Source organism: Pezoporus occidentalis, unplaced genomic scaffold (genome assembly GCF_034315485.1).
Source record: "Pezoporus occidentalis ecotype Australia unplaced genomic scaffold, CSIRO_AGI_Poc_V1 ctg304, whole genome shotgun sequence".
Taxonomy (NCBI): Eukaryota; Metazoa; Chordata; class Aves; order Psittaciformes; family Psittacidae; genus Pezoporus; species Pezoporus occidentalis.
Genome location: NW_026914986.1, coordinates 278,271 through 298,534, shown reverse-complemented (window position 1 = coordinate 298,534; position 20,264 = coordinate 278,271). Strand labels below are relative to the sequence as shown.

The 20,264-nt window shown below is 64.9% G+C and overlaps 1 protein-coding gene across 3 annotated transcripts; it reads left to right on the top strand.

The window, feature by feature from the left end:
* Positions 1-665: 665 nt before the first annotated feature.
* On the top strand, positions 666-12,049 carry STAT3 (signal transducer and activator of transcription 3). 3 transcript variants are annotated; one of them, XM_062627677.1, is made up of 24 exons: positions 666-777; positions 5,156-5,305; positions 5,781-5,925; positions 6,039-6,137; positions 6,536-6,631; positions 6,716-6,797; positions 7,153-7,247; positions 7,416-7,567; positions 7,948-8,106; positions 8,212-8,304; positions 8,414-8,473; positions 8,677-8,706; positions 8,815-8,908; positions 8,993-9,040; positions 9,167-9,250; positions 9,346-9,444; positions 9,529-9,664; positions 9,865-9,917; positions 10,009-10,103; positions 10,577-10,716; positions 11,059-11,274; positions 11,383-11,425; positions 11,727-11,839; positions 11,923-12,049. In XM_062627677.1, the coding sequence occupies exons 2-24, from the start codon at positions 5,178-5,180 to the stop codon at positions 11,976-11,978; spliced, it is 2,316 nt and encodes a 771-aa protein (XP_062483661.1). In that variant the 5' UTR covers positions 666-777; positions 5,156-5,177; the 3' UTR covers positions 11,979-12,049. The 3 variants fall into 3 exon arrangements, with proteins under 3 accessions (XP_062483661.1, XP_062483659.1, XP_062483660.1); XM_062627675.1 differs by having other exon boundaries at positions 682-777; positions 5,159-5,305; positions 11,923-12,043; XM_062627676.1 differs by having other exon boundaries at positions 684-777; positions 11,059-11,271; positions 11,923-12,043.
* The last annotated feature ends 8,215 nt before the right edge of the window (positions 12,050-20,264 follow it).

Here is a 20,264-nt window from a genome sequence, read left to right as displayed (position 1 = left end):
TAAACCCGCTTGTCCCCTGAGCGTCCCGCTTATCGTCCACCGCACCCGGCCTGGCCCCGGTAAAGCCGCCCCAGGGCAGCGCGGCCGCAGCCGCTGTTCCCGAGCAGGTGCCGGTTGCGGGCAGCCCCCGGTCCCCGAGCACCGGCTGTGCCCACGAGGCGGCAGTTCCGCCCCCCCCCCCCCCCGTTTCCTCGCATGTTCCCCCCCTTCCCCGGGCCGGGCGGGCGCGGCCGGACGAGCCCCAACGCTCCCGCGGCTGCGTCCCGGCGAGAGCGCGACAAATAAAGTCTCTTTTCTAAACCACCCGCGTGCGGCCTCTCCGAGCACCGGCACCGGACGGAACCGGGACCGCGCCGTCGGGACTCGGCGCTGCCCCTTTAAGAGGCGGTGGCGGTGACGTCACGGCGCTGCCCGGAACTCAGCTGGGTTTCCCGCACGGCCGTTCCCGGCAGCCGCTGCCCCCCCCGCCGCGCCGCCCCGCACCGCCCCCTCCCCAGCGCCGCCCTGCGGCGGGAGGCGGGGCCGTCCGGGAACAGCCGTCACGGGGCAGTCCCCCGCGCCGCCGAGAGCCGTGACGTACCGCCCGGCGGCCGCGCTGATTGGCCGTCAGGGCCCGTCCCTCGCAGGGACGTGGGAGCGCCGCGCCGCCATTGGCTGCGTCAGGAGTGACGTAGCGGGGCGGGGCCGCGCGGCTGCAGGACTTCGTCACTCGGGCAGGGTCCGGACGCGATCGCCGCCGGCACCGGGAGCCGCTGCCCCGCCCCTCCGGGACCGCCGGTGAGTCCGGGGGGGGGGGTCCGGGGCTGAGCCGGTAACGGACGGAGCGGGCTGGGGCGCGGCGCTGCCCCGGGTCCCTGTGCCCGCCGGTTCGCATTGGATTCCCGACGGCGGGGCTGAGCCGGGGCCGCCGTGCACCGGCAGCAGGTGGGGGCAGCACGGGCCGTGGTCAGGGCAAGGATGAGCGCAGTCCTGCCGCGGTAACGGGGATTCTTTCCTGCCCCAGGCCCTTGGTTCCTCCCGCCCCCGGTGCGGAGCGGGGTCTGTTCCCGCACAGACCCTGTTTGTGGGGGGGTGGGATCAGAGCATCCGGACCAGCGGAGCTGCGGCCCGGTGCCAGTGTCCGTGGTGGGTGCTCACACACCCCTGCGGCCCGGCTGGGGTTTAAAGCTGGGCTGGAGCAGGGCTTGGGGCAGGTCCTGGTGCCGCCTGTGAAACGGTGAGGGCTCATTTCATCAGCGTGAGCGGGACTGACACCAGAGGAGGGTCCCGCAGCAGGGCTGGAAGAACCTGGCTGACGTCTCTGGTGGAGCTTTAACCCCTTGCTCAGCGGTGCTTTGGCCGGGTGAGCATCCCGCAGGGGTGATGCAGCGCCTGAGGAGCAGGCACGGAGCAAGGTGAACATGGCCCCACGGGTGGTGGAGCTACCCAAGGGCTCTGCCGGCCGCTGCCCTGGGCTGTGCATGGCTCTTGTCCCCCAGGCTCTGTGTGTGCACACCCCTGCTGCCTCTGCCCGTGTGTTTGGGGCAGAGCAGCCAGCCCCACTTCCACGCTGGAGGTGCTCCCTGGCCCTCTCCACTGCAGTGGAGCCTCTGCTGCTGCTGCCACAGTGACAAGGGGCAGGAGGGGTGCGTGCTGGGGCAGTGGGAGCTGGGATGGAGCGCGGAGGAGCAACCGTAGCTCCTCAGCCCCCTCGGATGCTGGAGCCCCCCTGCCTGTGGGACAGCCGCAGGGGGGGATATGGGCAGGATGCTGTCTGGACACCAGGTCTTGGCTTCCGGAGGGGCTCGGGTGGCTGGGGAGCTCTGCCCCACGCTGTCACCTCCTCTCCTTTGCAAATCCCTCCAAATCCTGGCGTCGCTGCTCGGTTTTCCCACCTCTGGGGCTGGCTTTGAAACGGCTCCCGAGGAGCCGGAGCCAGGTCCTCCCCGAGCAGCCCGTGTGAAGCTCTTGCATTGCCCGGAGCCCTTCCCCGCTTTGGTGGAGCGCAGTTTTTCATCCAGCTGCGGGTGCGTGTGTGGGAGCTGGGCAGGAAGGCGCCGGTGTCACTGCAGCCGCTTGGATCTGAGTGAGGCCGTGATGCTCCCACTGCTGATAACTGAACGTGACCTGGGCGCTGCTGGGGGTAATGGAGCTGGGGACGCTGCACAGCTTGGGCCCGTTGTGCCCTGCCCTTGGCAGGGAGCTAAAGATGAACTCGAGCTCTTGAGCTACTTTTAGCAGCTTTGCTCGGGGCTCTGGAGCTTGCATCGTGCTGCGCAGGGTCCTGGCTGTGTTGGGTGCTGCCTGGCTCTGCTCCAGAGGCTCACCACGGAGTCCAGCACCATCAGAAAGGTTCCACCCTCAACTCTTCCAACGCAGTCAAAGCTTCCCCACAATGGGGCTATGGGGGAGAGGCTCCTGTGCAGGGCATCGGGGCTGATTAGATCCCAGGTTCCCTCATGCTGGTGCCTGCATCAGTAAGAGCATCACAGGGACCCTTTCCCCCCGTTTGATGGGTGCTTCGGGCTGCCTGGCTGCCTTCTGTTGATGCTGGAGGCGCCGGAGCTCGGTGCTGTGCTCCAGGAGGCACCATCTCCTCTCAGCCCAGCTCTTGGCTGCTTCCTGCTCCCAGCTGGTGCTGCCTCCCCTCATCCCCCAGGGCCGCTGCTGCCACGCTGGCCTGAGCCTGTGCTCGAGCCGAGCCCATCGGGACGCTCTTCCCACCTGCGGTGCAGTGCATCGCCATGGCCAGGGCAGGCTCTGCCCGAGCTCGGCGTGAGCTGCTGCTGCTGAGGCATCCCTCGAGGTGGGACCGGGATGCAGCGGAGCCCCTGCCCCGGGCGGCTGCTCCCGGTGGCACCGGGGCCATGCTCTGCAGCGCTTCCTTTGCCTCCCGGGTGCTGTGGCTGGGAGCAGCTCCTATCCCCACACCCTGGGTCTGTCTGCAGGGCTCGGTGCATGGGGCCGGGGTCTGGCAGGGCACCAGCTTCCTGCGGGTGCGGAGCATGCGCTGAGCGGGGCCGCAGCGGCTCCTCCTGCGCTATTTGTGGCACTGAGAAGGGGCCGATTCCTGTCCAAATGCCACGTGGCAGCGCGGGGGGCTCCCTCCCGTTACTGCCCTGAAGTACCCGGGTTGTGGCTTGCTTGTGGGGGATCTGCATGGATCAAGGGTGCAGTGAGGTGGCTGCTGCAGCCCGGAGGGGCAAAGTCCATCCGTGAGCTGCTCCAGGAAGATGGCTCCACCTGATGGGGATCCAGGGGCCCCACTTGGTGGGGATCCGGCAGCTCCACTTGGTGGGGATCCGGTGGCTCCGCTTGGTGGGGATCCGGTGGCTCCGCTTGGTGGGGATCCGGTGGCTCCGCTTGGTGGGGATCCAGGGGCTCCGCTTGGTGGGGATCCGGTGGCTCCGCTTGGTGGGGATCCGGTGGCTCCGCTTGGTGGGGATCCAGGGGCTCCGCTTGGTGGGGATCCGGTGGCTCCGCTTGGTGGGGATCCGGCGGCTCCGCTTGGTGGGGATCCAGGGGCTCCGCTTGGTGGGGATCCGGTGGCTCCGCTTGGTGGGGATCCGGTGGCTCCGCTTGGTGGGGATCCAGGGGCTCCGCTTGGTGGGGATCCAGGGGCTCTACTTGGTGGGGTTACAGGGGCTCCACTTGGTGGGGATCCGGTGGCTCCACTTGGTGGGGATCCGGTGGCTCCACTTGGTGGGGATCCGGTGGCTCCACTTGGTGGGGATCTGGCAGCTCCACTTGATGGAGATCCAGGGGCTCTGCTTGATGGAGATCCAGGGGCTCTGCTTGATGGAGATCCAGCGGCTCCACTGGATGGGGATGTGGTGGTTCTGGTCCTTGGCTTGGGGCCGCAGCAGCTGCTGCTGTTTGCAGTGGCGCGGGGCTGCTGTGCTGCAATAGGGAGTGAGGGGGCTGCGCTCACCGGCCGGGCAGGGCACTCTGGTGCCTCCTTGTTTTCAGCCCTTGCCCTCTGCAAGCGTTTACTGGGTTTTCCCCCCAGAAGCACCATAAGGTTCACACTGTACCAGGAGCCCCAGGACCATATTGGAAGCTCCCCACATGCTGCTCCCAGTGCTGCTGCACCGGTTCAAATGGCCAGCAAAGAGCTGAGCCCACAGCAGGATGGGGACTTCGATGGTGCAGAGAGCCCTGAGCTGAGGCCCTGTCGCATCAAACCAGGTCTTGCCCTGAGGCTGAAGGAGCCTCTCTTGTTTATGGGGTCTTGCACGGGCCAGCGTCCCTCCTCCCTTTATGTATTGCTCCACAGAGAACAGGCTTGGCTCCCGTGGTCCTCTCTGAGGATTGCACCAGGGCTCTGCTGTCCGAGGTTGATGTCCTGTGGACGTTGCTCCTGTCTTTGTGGCTGTGAAGGTCTAAACCCCCCCGTAACTCCATGTCAGGTGCCAGTGTCTGCCTTGTCCCTGTGCCTCGGGATGTTCCCTTGGCTGCCCCCTCTTGCTTCCATCCCTTCGCAAGTCGCTGCCGCGAAGATCGCTCCTTCCTCCTTTCTGCTGCTTCCTGGCAGTCTCCGCCTTCCCCTTCCTGTCAGCTCTGCAGCTCCTTCCCTGCCTCCCGAGCCCAGCGGCGCTTGTGCTGCCCGCCTGGAGATGCTGGCACCGCATTAAAGCCTGGTACCTGTCACTGGTGACCCCTAAGACTCCTCCTTCCCCCCCCCCCCGGTAGGGACCCGTAGGGGACAGCTTTGCCCCCGCAGGCACTTGGGAATTGGGCTGTCCTGGGGCGGTCACCGGGCAGGGGCAGCTCCCCCCCTGTGCTGCCAGGGCTGGGGGTGAAGAGGGTTTTCCCATCGCAGCCACATCCGCTCCTTCCTGCCCTCCCCGAGGTGTGGGTGCCGTTACTGCCGCTCCAGGGGTGCAGTTCCAGGCTGTGGTTCCACCTTCCCGTGATGCGGCTCGGATCCCAGCCCGGAGGCACAAACCGGGGCTGGTCGCAGGGCTGCTGGCTCCGGATCCAGCTCCTGGATGTGGGATGGGCTCCGCAGGCCCTGGGGGCCTCTGGGGACCCAGAGCTGCTCCAGCCCCATGGCACTGCCCGTGTCAGCCCTCCCGGTGTCCTGGCTGTCTCCAGTGCTGCCCCACCAGCAGCCGTGGCCGTGGCTGGGTCTGAACCCGTGGCAGGAAGGATCCTCTGAGTGTGCCCATCCCAGCAGGTCTCCGGAGCTGGCCAGGATGGCACAATGGAACCAGCTGCAGCAGCTCGACACGCGCTACCTGGAGCAGCTCCACCAGCTCTACAGCGACAGCTTTCCCATGGAGCTCCGGCAGTTCCTGGCCCCGTGGATTGAGAGCCAGGACTGGTAAGGGCTTGTGAAACACCGAGGTGGGGACTTTGCCCGGGACACCCGGCCTGGGTGCAGGAGGCAGCGGTTAAAGAGGGAGGTAAAGGGGAGCAGGAGTCGGTGTGCGTGGTGCAGACCCCAGGTCAGGGGAACGGGGAGCTCCAAAGCAGAGCTGTCCCCATCCAGGCCTGGCTGACATTGACCCCTGCTGTAAATGAGCTTGATGCAGAGCACCGGTGCCTGGATCCCATCCAGGGCTGCTGAGGTGCTCGGGTGCTCTCTCCCTGGCTTAAGGCCACACTTTAAACCCGAGCCCAAACCCTCCTGATGGCCTTGCCCATAGGCACAGCCCGAGGGCTCTGTTCGTTGACACGAAGCAGGTCAGGTCTGCTCCCCCCGTGCAGGTTAGGAGGGTGGCTGGGGGTTAAACTGCACCGGAGCTGCCTGCCCCTTGCCCTGTGCCGGCACCCAGGGCTCTGCCCTCCCTGCGCAGGGCGTACGCTGCCAGCAAGGAGTCCCATGCCACGCTGGTGTTCCACAACCTGCTGGGGGAGATCGACCAGCAGTACAGCCGCTTCCTGCAGGAGTCCAACGTCCTCTACCAGCACAACCTGCGGCGCATCAAGCAGTTCCTGCAGGTCAGATGCGGCGGCTTTCATGCCCCGCGGCCGTAAAGGATGCGGGGATCCCCGGGGGGTTTGGCTGTGCCTTTGTGCCCGCTCACCCGGGGGCTCTTTGACACCTCTTACAGAGCAGGTACCTGGAGAAGCCCATGGAGATCGCCCGCATCGTGGCTCGCTGCCTCTGGGAAGAGTCCCGGCTCCTGCAGACCGCGGCCACCGCAGCCCAGGTCAGTGCCTTGGGTGGGTGTCCTGCAGCCTGCACCCCGGCCGGGACTCGGTGCTGCAGCTGCAGCTCCCCGTGTGCTCCCTTCAGTAACAAAGCTGCTTTGTGCTGAGGGCTGGTTTGGCTGCTGGGGGGGGTTGGTGATGACTTCTGCTCTCCAGACAGCAGCTGCTTCCCTGCAGGATGCAGCCTGGGTGGCTCTTTGCTTTGTGCATCCATCCCTCCTCTCACCCCGTGCTTGGATGCGCTTCGCTGGGCAGCCCTGGAGCTGGTGCTGCAAGGGAGGAGCTGCACTGGGTTTTGTTATTGAGGGGGATGAAGACCCCTCCTGCAGCACCTCTGGGCGCAGGCTGGGAGGGGAGCCATGGCCCTGTTCTCATGCCCTCCTTGTCCCCTCCGCAGCAAGGGGGACAGGCCACGCATCCCACAGCAGCTGTAGTGACAGAAAAGCAGCAGATGCTGGAGCAGCATCTGCAGGATGTGAGGAAGAGGGTGCAGGTACGTGTGCTGCCTCAGCACCTTCTCCTTTCCTCACCGCAGTGATATAGTACTTTGAATAAATCCCCATCTCTTGCCTTGCAGGATCTGGAGCAGAAGATGAAAGTGGTGGAGAATCTGCAGGATGACTTTGATTTTAACTACAAGACTTTGAAAAGCCAAGGAGGTAATGGAAGCTCATTAGCACCTGGTGAACCAAAGTGTGTTCCTGCACGGAAACATGCCCGAGGGCATGTTCCAGCCCTCCCAGTGCCTCCTCCCCGAGTCAGAAGGGTGGCTTAGGCTCAGGGCATTTGCATGGCAATTGGAGAAACCTCCTTTGTTTCTGCCACTGACTCTGCCTGCGGGGGAGCTGAGCCAGAGCTCTGCCTGGGAGCAAAGGAATGCCTTGTGGAGGTGATAGGGCTCAACTAGTGAAGGCTTTCTAAGCTGCCTGCTCCTTCGAGGTTGAAGCGGTTGCTTTGTGTGATGTTGGGTGGGTTGGGGCAGTGGCTGAGGTCTTCCCCCCCCTCCCTGCACAGACATGCAGGATCTGAATGGAAACAACCAGTCCGTGACCCGGCAGAAGATGCAGCAGCTGGAGCAGATGCTGACGGCGCTGGACCAGATGCGAAGGGTACGTGGTGGAGCTGGTCTGGGGATGCCCTTTTCCACGAGGCTGATTTTGGTGTCCCTGCATGGCCAGAGCTGAGAGCAGCCTGGGACCGCCGGCCCGTGTGCCCCTGCCTGTCTGTGGATGCGGAACTCGGAGGGCTGGTGGTAGTTCTGCTTTGTGCCTCACCAGGGCATTGTGAGCGAGCTGGCTGGGCTGCTCTCGGCCATGGAGTACGTGCAGAAGATGCTGGCAGATGAGGAGCTGGCAGACTGGAAGAGACGGCAGCAGATCGCCTGCATCGGTGGCCCCCCCAACATCTGCTTAGACCGGCTGGAGAACTGGTGAGAGCTGCCTGGGGCTGCAGCAGGCCCTAGAGAGGAGCCCTTCCAAGCCCTGCAGTGCCCATCAGCTCCTGCCTCTGGAAACAGCCTTGCTGTTGGGGGGGCTTTTGGGAGATGTAACCCATTAGTCAGGCTGCTCCCCAGCAGTGGGCATTGGAATGGTTAGCCCCAAGCCTGGGAAGGGGGGGGGGGGGGTTAAGGCTGCTGTGAGAGCTTCCAGGGGCATCTCTGCAGAACCTGGGGGTTCCTTTTGTAATGTGTGCCCCAGGCTGGGAGCCACAGGCACGTTCTGTTCTCTGCTGGTCCTGTCTCGCACAAGCAAGGGCAGAGGGGGGGGGCTCTGCAGCCAGAGCTGACACTGGTTCCTCCTGCTCCCCTAGGATAACCTCTCTTGCCGAATCACAGCTCCAGACCCGGCAGCAGATCAAGAAGTTGGAAGAGCTGCAGCAGAAAGTGTCCTACAAGGGTGACCCCATCGTCCAGCACCGGCCCATGCTGGAGGAGCGCATCGTGGACCTGTTCCGGAACCTGATGAAAAGGTGCTCATGGGCAGGCCCTGGTCACAGGCATGGGCTGGAGGCAGGGGGTAGCTCACTGGATCACGCCTGAGGTGTGAGTGTGGTTCTGATGGCTCTCCCCTGCAGCGCTTTCGTCGTGGAGAGGCAACCCTGCATGCCCATGCACCCCGACCGGCCCCTGGTCATCAAAACCGGGGTGCAGTTCACCACCAAAGTCAGGTGGGTCAGTGCAGGGAGGGCTGCCCTGAAGGGTGCTGCTGCTGGGGCCACACAGCAGCTCTGGAGTGGTGCAGGATGCTCACGCTCTGCATCTGCTGCCCCTGTGCAGGTTGTTGGTCAAGTTCCCAGAGCTGAACTATCAGCTGAAAATCAAAGTCTGCATCGACAAGTGAGTCCCTTGCTCTGATCCTGCTGGTGCTGGGGGGGGTTACAGTGTCCCTCGGGGTGGTGCTGGGGCCTGCGGGTTCATTGCCACGGTGGGGGACAGCTTGTGGGGCTCCACGCAGTGATGCAGCAGCCTCATGCACCGGCTCGTCTGCATCAGCGTGGGAAGGCCATGGCCATGACCAGCATCTCTCTCCTCTTCCCTAGGGACTCGGGGGACGTTGCAGCCCTCCGGGGGTAAGTGCAGCGGTTTGGGGGTGCTCCTGGCTTCCTTTGGCCAAGCTCCCGCTGGCGCATCCCCCTCTGGAAGCGCCGTCAGCCCCGCTCTGTCCTTCCTCTCTTGAGGTCCCGCAAGTTTAACATCCTGGGCACAAACACCAAGGTCATGAACATGGAGGAGTCCAACAACGGCAGCCTCTCGGCTGAGTTCAAGCACCTGGTAGGTCCCCCCGGCCCTTGGGCCGCTCCTGCCCCAGCCGTGCACCCCCACGGTGTCACCCCAGCCCGTCCCCTCTGCCCACAGACCCTGCGGGAGCAGCGCTGCGGTAACGGAGGCCGAGCCAACTGCGATGTGAGTGCTGGTGGCTTGGCTGGGAGAGCTCTTTACCAGCAGCCGAGCCCCTTCCACCCAGACCCGAGCTGCTGGCGGGGCCTCATGGCCAAGCTCCCGCGTGCTCATTGTGTCCTTCCACCCCAGGCCTCGCTCATAGTCACGGAGGAGCTGCACCTCATCACCTTCGAGACGGAGGTGTATCACCAGGGGCTCAAGATCGACCTGGAGGTGAGCTGGGGGGTTCCTGCCTGCGCTGCCATGGGCCTGGGTGCGGGGGAGCCCTGGGAGATGGCCCAGCCTGTGGTCACATCCTGTCTCTGCAGACCCACTCGCTGCCTGTGGTGGTCATCTCCAACATCTGCCAGATGCCAAATGCCTGGGCCTCCATCCTGTGGTACAACATGCTCACCAACAACCCCAAGGTAGGAGCTGGGACGTGGCTGGAGCAGAGCCCAGCCCTGCTCCTGCCCCATGTCCTGCTCAGGGCTGTGTTTCCCCTTGTGCAGAACGTGAACTTCTTCACCAAGCCCCCCATCGGGACGTGGGACCAGGTGGCAGAGGTGCTGAGCTGGCAGTTCTCCTCCACCACCAAGCGTGGCCTCAGCATCGAGCAGCTGACGACACTGGCAGAGAAGCTCCTAGGTAACCTGGGGTGTGTGTGTGTGTGTCCCTGCAGGGCTCATGGCTCAGTGCAGCAGCAGGGCTGTGTGCTTGGGAGGGGAGCTGTAGTTTCAGTTCCTGGTTCTCTGCCAAACAACACGAACCTGGGGCTGCTCCCTGGAGCTCCTGGCTTCGGAAGAGCAGCTCTTCCCTAAACGTTTGATGCTCGTGTTCTCTGCCAGGCCCGGGTGTGAATTACTCCGGCTGTCAGATCACCTGGGCCAAGTTCTGCAAGGTACAACCTCCTCCTCCTCCCTTCTGCTGAGCACCTTCCCGTGGCTCTGCCCTTCCTGCAAGGCTCACAGCCTCTCTGCCCTCCTCCTCAGGAGAACATGGCTGGCAAAGGCTTCTCTTTCTGGGTCTGGCTGGACAACATCATTGACTTGGTGAAGAAGTACATCCTGGCGCTGTGGAATGAAGGGTGAGCATTGGGCCAGAGGTCCTTGGTTGGTCCTTGGTTGGTCCTTGGTTGGTCCTTGGTTGGTCCTTGGTTGGTCCTTGGTTGGTCCTTGGTTGGTCCTTGGTTGGTCCTTGGTTGGTCCTTGGTTGGTCCTTGGTTGGTCCTTGGTTGGTCCTTGGTTGGTCCTTGGTTGGTCCTTGGTTGGTCCTTGGTTGGTCCTTGGTTGGTCCTTGGTTGGTCCTTGCTTGGTCCTTGCTTGGTCCTTGCTTGGTCCTTGCTTGGTCCTTGCTTGGTCCTTGCTTGGTCCTTGCTTGGTCCTTGGTCCCACCGTGCTGATGGAGTGGGAAGTGTTTTCTCTCCATTGGCTGGTTCAGAGCAGAACCCCCTTGGGGATCCCTGCACTGGGGTGGCCCTGGTGGTGGCCAGGCCAGGTCCTGCCTGGCTCACACCCTGCAATAGCTGCCCTGGTATCCTGACCTCTTCCTGCTGCCCAGGTACATCATGGGCTTCATCAGCAAGGAGCGGGAGCGAGCGATCCTGAGCACCAAGCCCCCGGGCACCTTCCTGCTGCGGTTCAGCGAGAGCAGCAAGGAGGGTGGCATCACCTTCACGTGGGTGGAGAAGGACATCAGCGGTGCGTGGCTCCCCCCTCGCTGCCCTGGGTGCCTTCCTGGCTTTGCAGGGGGCTTGGACCCTCCTCATACTCCCTCTGTTCTTTGTCCTAACAAGCACCCTGCCTATGTGTTAGCTCTCTGAGCCCGGGTGCCCTTTGCTGGGTGTCCTGCCCACGGGCCACCCGTGTTGGTGCAGCTTTCCATGGCACTGAAAGCACTTGCCAGGTCCCTGTCCTGCCCCGCTCTGCTGGGTGCGTTGTGACGCTGAGCATGGCCCCAGGCTGCTCCCATCCCCGCTGCTGCTCCTGGGGTGTTTGGGGAACGCGGGTGTCTTGCCCTGTGTCAAAAGCCTCCTTGTACAGGGAAGACCCAGATCCAGTCTGTGGAGCCTTACACCAAGCAGCAGCTGAACAACATGTCCTTCGCGGAGATCATCATGGGCTACAAGATCATGGATGCCACCAACATCCTGGTGTCCCCCCTGGTGTACCTGTACCCAGACATCCCCAAGGAGGAGGCCTTTGGGAAGTACTGCCGCTCCGAGAGCCAGGAGCACTCTGAAGCCACTGACTCAGGTAGTTGTTGGCTTTCTGTGCTGCCCGCTGCCACCGGTGGGTGCTGGAGCCCGGTGGGCGCAGCGGTGGGTTCCTCCTTGGGTGCCTGCTGACCAGGCTGCTCCTGCGCAGGTGCTGCTCCCTACCTGAAGACCAAGTTCATCTGTGTCACCCCGTGAGTGCTCCTGGGGTTGCCTGTGAGGGCTGGGGGGTGTTTGTGTGCTCAGCCTTGCTTTGGGGGTGGTGGGGGGGGGGATATGGGTGCTGTCTGGGTGCTGTCTGGGTGCCGCTGGGCTCCTCTCTGCCCATGCCCCAGCCCGACCTTCCCCTCCCGGGGCCCCTTTCCTGTGTGGAGCTCTCAGGAGCGGCTGAGCCGTGCCCTGGGGCCCGTCGGGGGGGGGACAGCGGGGGTGTCGGAGGGCTCCATCCAGGCGCTGAGGCCGGGGCTGTCTCTGCTCCCCGCCGGCCTCGCGCAGCACCTCCTTCAGCAACACCATCGACCTGCCCATGTCCCCCCGCACCCTGGACACGCTCATGCAGTTCGGCAGCACCAGCGAGGGAGCGGAGGCCAACACCGGGGGGCAGTTCGGTGAGTGCGGTGCCCGAGCCATGGGGCTGGGGGGGGGGGGCACACACGGGTCCCATAACCTCCGCCTGCGTCTCTCCCCCCAGAGTCGCTGACCTTCGACATGGAGCTCACCCCCGAATGTGCCTCCTCGCCCATGTGAGCTGCTCGCCAGCGCCTGCGGGACCCCCGGGATGCGGCTCCCATCCGTCCCCACAGAGCCCCCCTTTCCCCCCCTCCCACCCCGCTCTCGCTCGGAGGAGCTGGGGCCAGGACCTCACCACGGAGCCCCGGTGTGACCCGAGTGCTCCCGGGGCAGCCCCACTGCCTCCATGGGGGACGGATGAACCTTTTCTAGTTCCTTCCCTGCCCCTTTTTTACTCTCGGTTTGCTCATTCAAGTGCCTCTTCCCCTCCGCCTGCAGCCGCCCTTTGTACACACGCTTCTGCAGCCCCAGCCCCGCTCCCTGCTGCTGGAAGCTGCTCCCCTGCCTGCCCGAGGCCGGCAGCCCATGGACACTGCAGGAGCCTGGGTTTGCCCCTGCTCCGGTTCCCTGCCCGGGGCTCGGAGCTGCTCCTGCAGGTGATGCTGTGTGGGCTCAGCCTGGGCAGGGGGTTTCGGGGGCTTGTTCTTGCCCCCAGCTTCCTGCTGCGGGTGCAGAGCTCCGGCCGGGGCAGCCCCTAACGTGCAGTGCAGAGGCTGCCCTGGGGCAGGGCTGTGTCCCGAGCACCACTGCATGCTCGTGAGCGAGCAGCGTTCCCATCTTGGGTCTGTTCTGGGACCTGGCTGTGACCACAGGGGCTGCCCTGCTCACCGTGGGGCCAGGCTGGAGCGGGCACTGCCCTTGCTGCATGGAGGTAGCTCCACTGGACCTGGGTGGAGGACAGGAGCTGGAGCCAGGGTGATGGCAATGGATGGCCGGGCTCTTCCCCTGGGCCATGGCTGGGGCTGTCACCGGCAGTGGGGCTGCAGCTTGTGCTGGGTGCGCTGGAGGTTTGGCTGTCACTGATGAGGTAGGAGGGGAGGGGGCAAGAGCAGGATGGAGCTAGGGCGAGGACCCCCTCGGATGGAGCAGGCACAGGGGTGCAGCACGGGGCCGGTTTCCTTGCACAGGGGAGGGCGGGGAAGCCGCTGCCCCAAGTGGGGTTGTAGTTCCCAAAAAGGGGGGAGCCCATTTCCCAATGGGGAAAGCTGCCAAGCACGGTGTGAATGGGGCCGTGGGTACCAGCAGCGGTGATGGAGCTGCGGGATGGAGCCACCCCTTTGGCCGCATGCGTGCGGGCAGGCTGCGGGCTCCGTGTGTCTCCTCCCCAAAGGGTTATTTCTGGTGTATTTGAGGGCTGTACCCACCGGCTACAATAAAGGCTCTGAAGCTGGTGCTGGGCCCCGCGCCGGCCCTGACGTCAGCCTGCGGTTTGCTCTGGGGGCCACGGCTCGGTCCTTATCAGGGCTCGGCAGGGCCCTGCGAGGATGGGGGGCACTGGGGGGGGGGATGGCACCAACCATGGCCCCTCTGCTTGCGTCAGGGAAACTCCAGTGCGGGGCTGGGAGGATGAGGCCGTGGTGGTGCCGGTGCCGTGGGGCTGCCCCATGGCATCAGGCGCTGGGGGGGGGTGTGCTGCTCCATCCCACCTGTGTCCTTTAACTGTGGTTGGGGCAGCAGGGCCTGGGCTCTGCAGGGCAAAGTGAGGATGTGCTGAGAGCAGCCAGCCCCCATGTGCTGCCCACGAGGCACCAGCATCGCCTGCAGAGCCTCCATGGCCGGGTTTGGGGTCTGGTGACCCCAAGAGGGAGCTCATTGCTGTCAGCACAGGGTGTTTTCATGCAGGGCCTGCTCACCAAACCCCCCTGCACCCCTTTGGAACGTGGTTGAGGTGCTGGAGATGGTGCTGGAGCATCCTGCTGGGCCTTGAGCTCGATGCTGAGGCCATTCCCTGTGCCCGCTCTGGGAGCCAGCCCCACCAGGACCCCCCCATTTCCCCCTTACCCCCAGCCAGGGCTCTGCACGGCGCTGGCAACCCCATTCCTGCGCCCGAGGCAGGCGCTGGGCTCACACGGATCATCCCCCCCCACCATTCCCATTCCTCACACGGGAACCTGACCCAGCCCAGCCCCAGGGACCCCTCTTCTCTTCCCCTCGGTGGTTCCCAGCTGCAGGATGTGCTGGAAAACCCCAGACCGAGGAATTTTCCTACCGCTATGCAAACCCTGGGGTTGCCGCAACCGTTTGGAGCCGGGAACGCGGCGTCCTGTCCCGCGCCGGGGCAGATAAGTGCTTTCTTATCTCCCTGCACCCACACGCCCCGCCGCATCCCTGTCGGAACCTGCCCCGCTCGCTGGGTTTAGCCGTGGGGCCTGGCCCTTTGCTCATGGGGTTAATTTGATGCTCCCTGATCTGATCTCGGGGCTTGCGCTCCCAAGGCTCCGCTCGGCATCAGGCTGGGTGAGTGCCGCGGCCTGATTTGCACTGGAGGAAGGTCCCTGTGCCAGGCTGGACCCTGCAGCGCCGCCGACCCCATCCCCTTCTGCTGCCCCTCGGGGTGCTGTGGGAATGGGGTTGGTTGCGGCTCCAAAAGGAGGTCACTGGGTGGGTTTGCTCCTTCCCCTGCACCGTGGCCCCCCTCCCCAGCGCAGCAGGGATGGTGTCTGAGCCAAGCGATGGATTAGGGGTCTCCGGATGCAGATAAGCCGCTTGGGATGCAGATGGGGATGGGGATGAATGGGGCAGCCACCTGCCAGGGATGTGGGCACCCGGAGCTGCTGCCCCTTGTGGGACCAAACCCCAGGGTCCTGCTGGCCCCTGGCCGGTGCAACGCTGACCATTCCCTAGGGATGAACCCACAGACAGGGATCAGAGCACAGCAGGACCCTGCCCTGGCTTCCACAGTGCCCCTGTGCCCAGGGCAGGCTGCAGCCGTGAGGCACTGCTCTGTACCTGCTGGTTTGCCAGGGCCCACGTGTGCTGCGGTCTCCTCCTCCATCCTTCCCCTGTGGGGTGTGTGTGGCTGTCAAGGGGGCATGGGGATGGTGGCTGCTCTGCCCTGAGCACCCAACGAAGCCTCCTCCTCGTCACTCCCTCGTCGAGGGTGGCTTCGGGCCGAGCTGCGGAGCAGGAGCCATGGGTGCCTCCAGCACTTGTAAAACAACAGTCAAATATTGCATCACTCGAGCAGAGCCGAGCCAAGCAAGGTCCCGGTGGCAGCACCGCTGCCAGCTGTGCCAGAGGTCAGACCCACGGCGCAGCGCGGTCCCCAAGTGCCACCATCGCCAGCCCCACCGGCAGCTGCCATGCCTGGGGGACACAACCTGCCCGTTCCCTGCTCATCCCATCCTGGAGCCGAGCGTGGCATCTGCCTGTGCCAACACCATTGCCCATCCAGGTTTCCTTGGTGCCTGTTAGCACCACACCGCTGTTAGCAGGGACGGGAGCCCCCTGCATACCCCTGCATCCCTTCATCCAGGCACATCCACTCCACTGGAATCCCACCAGTGTGGGGGGATTGAGCTGCCCCCCACTGTTGTCCCCAGAGGCAAGCCCCTGCTCCGAGCACAGGAGCCAGACCCATGGGATGTGCCCCACAGGGGTCCCTGCCTTGCCCCACTGGGCCTTCCCCTCCGAGCTGCCCGGTCACCATGGCTCCAGCTCAGCCGTGATGGGGGCAGCACCCAGCCCTGGCACATTCGGGGCTGTTCTCACTTTCAGGTTCCTGCTTTCACTCCCTTTCTGCTTCCTCCTCAGACCCAGCTGCTGACTCCTATTCCTGCCACCTGGCCCTACCTGTGCTTGGCTGTGCCTGCCCACATCCTGCATCCCGCACCCTACATCCCGCATCCCACACCCTGCACCCTACATCCCACATCGTGCATCCCGCATCCCGCACCCTGCATCCCGCATCCTGCACCCTACATCCCACATCATGCATCCCGCATCCCACATCCCGCATCCTGCACCCTACATCCCGCATCATGCATCCCGCATCCCACACCCTGCATCCCGCATCCTGCACCCTACATCCCGCATCATGCGTCCTGCATCCCGCATCCTGCACCCTACATCCCGCATCATGCGTCCTGCATCCCACACCCTGCACCCCGCACCCTGCATCCCGCATCCTGCACCCTACAGCCTGCATCATGCGTCCTGCATCCCGCACCCTGCATCCCGCATCCCACACCCTGCATCCCGCACCGGAGCACAGGGACCCCATCTCTGCCTGCAGAGGCTTTGTTGGTGCTGGGGTGGCCGCTGCTGAACCGGGCTGACCCGAGCAGCGTGTTTATGGCAGGAGCCGGCTGGGACCGAGCGGTTACTGTGGCAACCTGGGCTCTGAGCCGGCGAGGGATGCGCGGCTGCATCATGCGGGGCGGGGGGACAAGTGCTGCCCCTTGAGCCCCCCCCATGACCCAGCCTGCCCCAGCCCCACAGTGGGTGCCAGGTGCCCGTGCCCCTGGTACTGGCTGGGCTGTGGGTGCTGGCAATGCCCCCCTGTCCCCCCAGGCTGGGCTGGGCTCTGGTTCCCATCGCAGCCCCACATTGGCTGTTGCTGCCCCGAGGTTTCCAGCAGGCAGAAACCTGGCTGTTTGTTTCTGAGCTGGATGAGGGATGGAGAGAACAAAGAGCCTTTGCCCATGCAATAGGGCCTGGTGGCTGCCGAGCCCAAGCGTTTGCTGGGGCTGTTCCCAAGCGTCTGGAACAGAGGTTTCCTGTGGAAATTCCCCCTTGGACAAAGTGCCATTTCCCAGGTTTTTGCTGGAGCAGATCCTCCCCTCCTGCTGCCATGAGGCATCGCGGTGACAAGCTTCCAAATGCGATGAGCTTCCCAGGTGCCCTCTGCTTTCCCCTGCCCATCAGCTCCGAGCCCTGTCTCCGTGCCGTCTGCCCTGGCCCTGCTCTGCCCTCAGCACCAAACTCCGCTGTCCCTGGGGTTTTCCATCTTCTCCCTCCCAGCAGGTCTGAGCCCCGGGATCATCCAGGCTGGCTCCCCCATAGGATCTCCCTTTCCATCCCTTCTCTGCAGCAGAAATAGCCCAGCTGGCTCCAGGCCGATCCCTCTGCGTCATGCCTGGGTCCCAGGGGACGCTGGGGCCATCCTGACATGGGCAGGCCCTTCCCTGCATCCAGCGGCTTCGGCAGCACTGGGTGCATCCCTCTCTCCATGGAGGAGGATTTATGGCCAGGGAAATGGGACGTGCCATGCCCATGCACCAGGGCAGCACCTTCCTACGGGGCTGGAGCAGCCCCGTGGCTGCCTTGGGAAGCAGGACCACGAGGCAACAGCCTCAGCCCTGTGGCTGCCCATGGTGCTCCGGTCTGAGAAGGGCAGGGAGTGAGCACTGCTGGAGGCTGCGGGGCCAGCACAGCCGTGGCGAAGCTTCGCCCTCGCTGCGTTTGAGACCGAGGGGGAAAACACGAAGCTGTGACTAATTTGGGGCCTCATCTGGCTTTCATCAGCAGGGCTGCATTGTCCCAGCACGGTTTTCTGGCCTCAGCACGGATCTGGGAGCGCGTGGGTCCCAAAGCAGGGATGGGTTGGGGTTGGGGTCCCTCGGACAGACCCCACTGACAACGTTGAGGGGCCGGGCAGAGGCTGCGCCCTGCTGCAGCTTTGGCTGTGCCTGGGAACTGCGCATCCCGGGAGCGGCAGAGGGATGCGGAGCAGGCTCCCGTACAGGCTGTGCTCTGCGGAAGGGCGGGCAGCAGCCCTGGGACCTCTCCAGAGGCTGCCTAAGTAAATCCTTCCCCTCCTGAGGAACCATTCAGACCCTCGAGATGCCGCTCGGGGGCAGAGGCTGCTCGGCTGCGCGCTCCCGCTCCCAGCACACAGGCAGGATTCTCGGAAAGCAATTAGGCTCCCGCTCGGCCCTGGGCACGCAGCATCCCTGCGCATCCTGCCCACCTCGGCTGAGGGGACAACGGGTTTGCCCCCAGCTCGGCCCGGGGACCATCCCAGGGGCCTTCCTGAGGACCAGCGCAAGAGAGGGGCTGCTGGCAATGGGCACTCAGCAGCGCCAGGGATGGGAGCGGGCTCTGGCACTTTGCTGTCCTCAGCTCACTGGGAAGTCCATCTCTCCTGCCCTACCTGAGGTGCTGGTGCTGCCCATTCACCCCCCCCGGACACTGATGTGCTGCCCCACGTGCACCAATGCAGCACTCCCCACTCTTTCTCCCATTACCAATCTTTTCCCCTTCCCTTTCAGAGCGGGAATGAGAAGCGAGGGAAGGGGGAGAGGGAAGGGAGGATGCTCTGCGTCCATCATCCAGCCCTCCCAAGTGTGTGTGGCTGTGCAGGTCTGCAGGAGCACCACGTCCCTGGGACCCTGCAGATCCTGCTGTGCCCGGCCAGGACCCAACAGGCACAGACGTTGCGTGTGACCTTGATTTCCTCGGCTGGAGCAGCCGGAGCCTGGATGACTGTGCCGATGGGTTATGTGGGCCAGGGATTGTGAAAGCCGCTCGTCCACGTGATGCAACTCGCTGCAGCCAAGGCAGGGAGGGCAGGGAGCGCAGTCCTTGCACTGGTGTTCCCATTCCTTTCCTTTGTCTTAGTGGGAAAAGACCGTGCGGGAGATGCTGGCCCCATGTTGGGTGCCTGTCGCTGGCTCGCTGGGGTCCCAGATCCCATCCCTATGAGGCCTGGAGCGCCGCAGGGGCACTGGGAACAGCAGCCAGCACTCCGCTGGGAGTGGCTCCACAGGGATGTGTCAGCCCCATGTGCACGCGATGCCTCCCGAGCGCAGGAGCGCAGGCAGCAGGGCACCCGATGGGAGCTGGGAGCACCTCGGGCTGGAGCCACTCATCCCCCGTGGGTCATCCCGGCTGCTCTGGCGCAGCGAGCGCTGCCGGTAGATGGTGAACCGAAAAGCACCGGTTTGTGGCTGGCATTTGCATGGGAGCAGGTGCCGGGGTGGTGCCTGCCCAGCCCACAGATCCTTATCTCATGGGCTGTGGAGCTGGGCAGGCAGTGAGGAACTGGGCTGGAGAAGGGCGGTTTGGAGGTGTCAGAGCCCCCAAGGCCATGGAACCATGGCCAGGTTGTGGCTTTGCTGGATGGACAAAGGTCCCTGAGCATCCTGCCTTGCTCCTGCTGCAGCTTTCAGGGCTCACGGAGCTGTGCCCCAGGCTCAGCCCCTGGCTGCTGCACTCTCCTGAAGCAAGAGGGACTCTAATACAAGAGCAATAGGAAATAGAAACGGAGAGGTGGGACCTCGGCGCTGTGCTCATCCAGAGCTGCAGAGGGATTTGCAGTCGCTGGCGCATCAACTGTCCCAAGACCGATCCTGTCCCAGCACTGGCACTGGAGCAAGGAGAGCCGAGCCCGGCCCTCCTGGCTCCCCGGGGCTGGCACTGGGCATTCCCAGCCCTGGGCAGGGCCCACCCCGCTCCTCCCAACCCCTTGAATTTCCCTCTGGAGCGTTTTCAGGCCGCAGATTAACCGGTAACGAAAGCGAAAGCCCAGGAGAACCTATGTGGCTGCTGAGAGCGCTCGAGCAGAGACGAGCACACCCAGTATTGCTTCCTGCCCGGCCACCCCACAGCAGCCACCCTGCCCGGGTTGCCCCGTGCTGGGCTGCCCCATGGCCTGAGCTGAAGGTGGGAGCTGAAGAGACCCCCTCGAGGTGGTTTTCTCGGGGCTGCTGCCACCTTTTCGTGTCTGGGGAGCCCAGAGGAGCAGGGGCTGCCGTGGGTCTGCTTGCAGCTGGCAGGGGATGGGGCAGACGGGGGATGCACTGGTGCCCATTTCCCTGCCTTTGACCCCACTGCTCTCGGCCTCACAGCATCCTCCCGGTGCCTGCACGGGGGAGAGGACACCGGGGCCCAGGAACCCAGACCGGGCGCATGCAGGACCTGCACAGCCGGACCCTGCCATGTGCCCACGTCCTGCAGCGGTCCCCGGAGCCCCGTGTGCTGCGTTACCGGGCTGGGAATCCCGGGGTGGTGGCGCTGCCCCATCCTGCGCTTGACGGGACGGGAGAGCCCTTCCCTCCTCGGAGTCCCCTGCTAATCCTGCCGGGGCCCACATGGAAAACCCGGGCCCAGGAGCCCCTGGTGCCCTGTGGGGCTCAGGTGAACGGGAGCTGAGGCCTGCAGGCAGGGAGAAACGGCTGAGCAGTACTCATGGGGGCAACGGGCACCGGCGGGGGGAGAGCCCGTCCCGTGGGCAGGGATGGCGGTGACGGGGAGCCGGGCAGAGAGCCGGAGGGCTCAGACGGGGGTGGCGGTGCCCGTCGGGGCTCCCATGTGCACCTGGTGCCGGTGCTGGCTCCTGCCAGCGCCCGGTCCCGCTTTGGCCTTTGTCGGTACCCGGTGCCGGTTTGTGCCGCGCCGTGGCCGTCGCTGAAGCCCGCGGCTGCTCGGGGCCCTGCCCGTGCCCGGTGCCGTTACCCGGTGCCGGGGGCGGGAACGGGGCGGTGCCGCGGGGGGGGGGGGGGGGGGCGGTGCCGTGCGGGC

Excerpts from the sequence above, each read along its gene's own strand:
- STAT3 (XM_062627677.1), top strand. The coding sequence starts at position 5,178 with ATGGCACAATGGAACCAGCTGCAGCAGCTCGACACGCGCTACCTGGAG. Across the intron at positions 6,632-6,715 it reads ATGTGAGGAAGAGGGTGCAG|GATCTGGAGCAGAAGATGAA; the intron begins GTACGTGTGCTG and ends CTTGCCTTGCAG. Across the intron at positions 11,840-11,922 it reads CAACACCGGGGGGCAGTTCG|AGTCGCTGACCTTCGACATG; the intron begins GTGAGTGCGGTG and ends CTCTCCCCCCAG.